Genomic DNA, 6,000 nt, shown 5'->3' with positions numbered 1-6,000 from the left:
TCTCTCTATCTATCTATCTATCTATCTATCTATCCATCTATTGATCTATCGATCTATCTATCTATCTCTTTCTCTCTCTCTCTCTCTCTATCTATCTATCTATCTATCTATCTATCCATCTATTGATCTATCGATCTATCTATCTCTCTATCTATATATATATACTATATACAGTATAATTAGTACTTTCATTTCATTTTCATTTGTTATTCACATGGAAATGTAATGTAAATTAATGACCTCTGACAAATCTGTAAAATAAGACACAGCTTACCTTGCTAGAGAACATAACTTTTATTGTATATATTTTATATTATTGTTTATATGCAGCACAGTCTGCAGTCCCTGCCTTTCCAGTTTTACACATAGTTCACAGACCGTGATTTGGCAAATATTTTTTCACATATTTTCACACTTACAGACCCTGACAGTACAGGTCAGTCATCCAATGACTAACAGGGTCTTTACAATGATATACACACACTTTTTATTTCCACATACACTGAATCACCTCCAAAAATTAATCAACAAAACCAACAAGAGTGATACATTCACATTTCTCCTCAACAATAACATCAATATTGCCATAATTTTATTCCGGTAATGTTTACAGTATAACAAAAAATGCACAAAAACAAAGAGAGGTTTTTATTCATGCATGCACGTGAATTTACACACACACGCAGCAGCAGGTTGAGAGGATTCTGAATCCAAAAACAGACACGGACAGATACAGTAGATGGAACATTTGGGCCACAGAAGGAAACACACAAAGAGTTTTTACATACAGCTAACTCAGGAATTCACTGATATCAGCTTTGATATGTACATTATCTTTATATTCATGCGTCCACATGTAGATCCACACTTACTGTACATACAGTACGACTTTTCCTTAAATACACACTTGCATGGTCACACATACATATACAATACATCAGCAACACTGCAAAAACCATAACCAAAAACAAAGAACAAAATTCACCTTTTCTATGAAGAGAAGCAAGAGCTTAACCAGAGACATGTATAATGTCTGTTTTTCCATTGTATTTTAATGTAAGTGGAAGCTGGAACAAAAGTCTTGTTTTAGTGATCAGTGTATTTGGTTTGATCAAAAATATTTATTGCACAAAAGCAATACAACATGTATTTGCTGCTGCAAATAATATGACATATGAGATAAATGGCTATATAAGTAATGAATGCATATGTGCACCAGCTCTTTCAAAGCTTATTTTAAATTATTTTTAAGAGCCGTACTCCATACAGAGGGAAAACATAATATCTGTAACTGAAGCTCCAGAGCACATATATATGTATGTATATATATGTGTGTGTGTGTGTGTTAAATGTTTGGGTGACTCAAATGACACAGTGATCATTTAGGCAAGGTGTTTTTTTATAGAAAAAACATAAACACATTGACAAATGTTAACTAATCTTTATGCATCTTCAAAAGTAACATCTATGACTTAAATTGATTTTTATATAAAATATATGTTTAAGCATGATTGGCACGAATTGCTGTTTATTGTTATTTACAATATTAATTTGCAGTGTTGAAATATAACTATAGAATCAAATCATAATTTCCATCACATTATTTAACATAGTAGTTTCAGGGGGGTCTCAAACTCAGGTGAGCTGCGGGCCAGTGTTGCCCCTGTCATCTCATTGAAGGGTCAAAGACTAAAAGCAGGGGGTCAGACTACATTATACTGACATCTAGCTGGCCACATTTTGGTGGTTTGCATGCTATAAGTGGCCTGGAGTTTGGTACCCTTGTTTTAAGGGAGTAGAGTTGGCTTGTAAGCACAACAATATAAATGTTATTCAAAAGAAATACATACAACAGTTAACCATTTAAACAGATGTTATTTTAAGCATTAAAACCAAAATATATTTCATACATTTTCACCAAAAATCTCATCTCCTAACTTTCATTTCACTTCCAACCATGGGCAGATTGCTCCAGTCAAATAGGCACATCTTGAAAAAAGGCCATTCAGTTTGTTTTTGTTTCTTAAGGAAGCATGACACATTGTTAACATCATTAATGTCACTAGTAAGATCCAGGACCTACAAAGTCGCATAAACACACACACACACAGTTGAAATAAACAAAAGAACATTACAATAACTTAGCTAAAAATAAATCCAAATCCCCACAGGTAACAGAAAATATATGTATTCTATTATTGAACATGAAAATGCAGGTTTCCATGTTGATTTTTGATTGGGCCTGAAATGCAAAAGGTCTGATGTTTTACTCAGTATAAACACAATTTGAAAGTTGATGGTGCATGCTGAACAGTATATGTGTATGTCAGCACTGTCTGTATATTTAAATAAACATGCATTTTATTACAGGATTGTTGACCTGCTCTGCAGTGTTGATAACACACCCTGTGAATGTGGCTCCTGAGGGTGAACAGCTGTCACACTGGTGTCTCCAGTGTCTGCTTCGTCTGATCATCAAATTCTAGAGTTGTCTAACAGCAGGTTGACTTTGCTCATTAAAGACTATTTCTCACTTTTCACCCCATCTGGCTTTTCTTAATAAGACACCATCAATATTTAATACTTTGCACTTATACTTAACTCAGTATAGCATTATAGATGACAGTTTCCAACATCCTTCTCTCACTTGCCTTATTTGGAAGTTAATGGGAAAAAAACTGTAATGAAAAGCACAAAAACTGGGATGTGTTCTTACTTTAGCTAAGATATATTATCATATTATTAATAATATTATGTCATTCCTGGTGGTACTGTCTAAACCAAGACAATTGCATTTCTTACCTAACACCGAGGACTGACCCAGCTTCCATCCAGGTTAAACCACAGTGAATGAAGCTGGTATTACATTAGAACATTTGCCCTGGTGTCTGGTAACCTGAGTCCAACCAGGCCTCCACCAACCAGCACGGACGAGGCCATCAGGATAGGGATGGCCTTGGTGATGCCGACCAGAGAACCAAAAATTAAATTTCCCATGACGGCAGCCAGTTTACAGAGAGCATTGCAGAACCCAAAACCTGTTCCTCTGTAGAGAATGAATCGAGGACAGTGATTATGAGATAAGTGTGTGGAATATACAAAAAGGTTGATGAATACATCTTTACAGATTTGGTGAAAAGTTATACATATCATTAATTTTCTCACCTCCTGACAGTGGGGAAGGACTCAGTCGTCACCACATCTAGAGAGTTCCAGGCCGAGATACTCAGACCGTTATAAAGGCACAGCATAAAGATCATCATGGACTCACTGGTGCCAAACCACAAGAAAAAACAGCTGATGCCTGAGAGAACCATGGAACCTCCTGGTTCACACATCAGGGGCAGGCATTAGTGCACGGGACATTTATTTGAACATGTTTAGATGAATTATGAGAAAAAATTGGCTCTTATGCATATTGACATGTGCCACATCCGTAACACAGGACATAAAGCATTCTACAGAACAGTCCATATAGAAACCAATTAACAAAGTGCGCAGACAAACATGTAGCCCCGCCCCTTAACCCCGTCATTCTTACCCAACATGGATAGTCGGCCAATTTTGTCCATAAGCAGCGCAGAGACGATATTTCCGGGCAGGACAGCCAGGGTGCCGAGGAAGTTGATGAAGTAAACCCAGTATGCACTGTAGTCGTCGTCGAATGTTATCTGACATCCTGTCTTGTTGTGGACAAAGGTGCTGTTGATCACCTCAGTGCCATCTATCAACTTGGAGTCATCGATGTCTGAGGGAGAATACAATCAATCACAAGTCTGCTATAACGAGGAATGATAAATCGAGAGGTCAGAGACGAGAGCAGACGGATTTTTAAGTTGTAATTTTATATGTAGTCCTAGAGTATAAAATGTCATTTCACTGTCTCACCTGTGTTGAAGAAAGATACATCGATGAAAGTGCAGTTACGGAAAAAGGAGCCCACCGATGTCACATCCTCAAAGTAGCAGTTTCGAAAGGTTGACTCAAGAAAGGTGACAGATTTTAGCTTCATGCTGATGAATCTGCAAAAGCACAATCACGTTCTGCCATTAGTACCGTATTTCCTGGGAATATAGACACAACCAAAACACAATTACTGTATATTGACCTGGGCAATTTCTGGATCTGAAGGTTTTATATGTTGTATGGAACATACAACAGAGAAACCGTTTAACCGTACTCCACTTCAAAATAAGCAAGTGAGCAAGATTACCTAACCCTTGCATTTAAAATGCATTTATATCACCTTCTGCAGGGGTCATGTTAAGTCACAACAGGCACTGGGTTCAGGGACAAAACAATGTGCATATTTTACCTTTTTTTTTAACAAAAATGATTGCTTCATCTGTATGATACATGAAAATACATTTTTATCTTTTTACCTGTCATTAATGAAAAGGCCATTTTTGTGTATTTGGTTCTCCAGGGTGAAGTTAAAGGTTATGTCTTCAATGCGTTCATTGTTGTGTATCTTCACTTTAGAGGCGTACTCATCAGCCTGGAGGTGTTTGATAACATCAGGGAACCAGACTGACAAACCATAATACCTGCAACCACAGAAACAGAACACTGACAGATCATCAAACATCTACTGACCCATCCAGCAGTCAAACTTTATAGATATTCAAATTTTACAGTAGTATTGTTGCTACAATTTTCAGTGTGCACCCATTCACTACACAGATAGACTGGCAAGTACAATCAATGACTTGGCACCTGTTCTCTACACTTTCTAACAACTGTCACCTGTGGTTCCTGTTTGATTGGAAAGACTTTACAGCCTGTTTTTTTCTTTTTCTTTTTTCTCTGTTCTATTTCTGCTGCCACCGAGACACTGATGGACTGGTATTGATCCACGGTCTGACTGATTTCAAGACCATGCAATTTTACACAGCAGAGAGACAAAAACAAATGCAGCACGGTTGCAAGGCAAGCTATCAGTTAAGTGCTCTGTTTCTGACCTAAAATATCTGACAAATGTGTCAGTGATACAAGAGAAAAGAACAAAAAAAGAGGCTCACCCAAATGACAGTGTTAACCACACTGTGGCTAGACGCACCATGTTCTCCCTCATGGGGTAGTTGAAACACTTGATGAGGTTATGGTAGATCTGCAGAGAGATCAATTTGTGTAAGCAGATACAAATACTGTCTGGAAAAAATTATAAAACAAATGTATAATTTATAAATATCTACCCCATTTATTTCTGCTTTTATCCTGAAGAAAACTTTGGAAACTGGGTTTCCAGACTCTGATTCCATTTCCACCAGTTCATCAAGTTGTTTGGGAACCTTAATCCTGTTTACCTGCAGATGACATTGTTATCAGTGGTGATGGTAGTGAGCAGGTAGAAGAAAACCTGAACAGGTGGTGGATCACTTTAGTGTGTAGAGGAGCAAGGCAGAATACAGGTATATAGGTAAATGACAGTGACGGGATTGGAGCAATAAAGCTGCAGTGGTGGTTGAGTTTAAACTGAAGATGCTGAGATTTTTACTGGGAGTGACCAGGATGGATAGGATTAGAAATTAGGAGATAGCATCAAAGAGAGGCAATATAAACACATCACATAAGCCTGAATGTCATGAAAGTAATTTAGACATGATTCTGCACAGTGACGGTGTTAAACCTACTGCTGGAAGCACATAAGCTGCTTTCCCTGCTGAGACAGCAGGCAGCAGAAATGAACACTCACAGTGAAAACTTTCTCCGGCTGCCCTCGTGCTCTCATGTTGGTGTCATGGATCTGTTTGAGGATCATCCAGGCTTCGTCGTGCTTCCCCACCTGACAAAAGGGAATGTGAGCAGAGGAGAGAGGCAGGGAGAGAAAATCTGATGTGTTCATCAAATAAGCACTCTTCTGGTGTACATAATTACACGCCTGTGATTTTTTTTATGTGATGTCATTCTCACTGCTTTTATTCTGCAGAGATACAGCATGTAAGCTCAACTTTGGATGAGTCACATGGTAGAGTTTGGGTTTAATCTGTTAGAATACAT

General features: G+C 37.8%; 1 protein-coding gene across 2 annotated transcripts in view; it reads right to left on the bottom strand.

Annotated features, from left to right (window-relative positions):
* Positions 1-281: 281 nt before the first annotated feature.
* The window catches only part of sv2ca (synaptic vesicle glycoprotein 2Ca), a 28,096-nt gene continuing 22,377 nt past the window's right edge, over positions 282-6,000 (bottom strand). The window contains exons 5-12 of one of the 2 annotated variants that reach the window (XM_025053391.1): positions 5,696-5,785; positions 5,196-5,306; positions 5,022-5,110; positions 4,383-4,547; positions 3,889-4,022; positions 3,542-3,748; positions 3,166-3,325; positions 282-3,046 (exon numbers count right to left, since the gene is read on the bottom strand). In XM_025053391.1, coding sequence (XP_024909159.1) covers positions 2,863-3,046; positions 3,166-3,325; positions 3,542-3,748; positions 3,889-4,022; positions 4,383-4,547; positions 5,022-5,110; positions 5,196-5,306; positions 5,696-5,785 — 1,140 coding nt within the window. In that variant the 3' untranslated portion in view covers positions 282-2,862. The remainder of the gene's footprint in view (positions 3,047-3,165; positions 3,326-3,541; positions 3,749-3,888; positions 4,023-4,382; positions 4,548-5,021; positions 5,111-5,195; positions 5,307-5,695; positions 5,786-6,000) is intronic. The other variant, XM_008336644.3, reaches the window with a different exon arrangement.

This window comes from Cynoglossus semilaevis, chromosome Z (genome assembly GCF_000523025.1).
Source record: "Cynoglossus semilaevis isolate Cse_v1.0 chromosome Z, Cse_v1.0, whole genome shotgun sequence".
Lineage (NCBI taxonomy): Eukaryota > Metazoa > Chordata > Actinopteri > Pleuronectiformes > Cynoglossidae > Cynoglossus > Cynoglossus semilaevis.
Note: the sequence above shows the minus strand (reverse complement) of the source record. Positions and strands in the feature narration are given on the sequence as shown.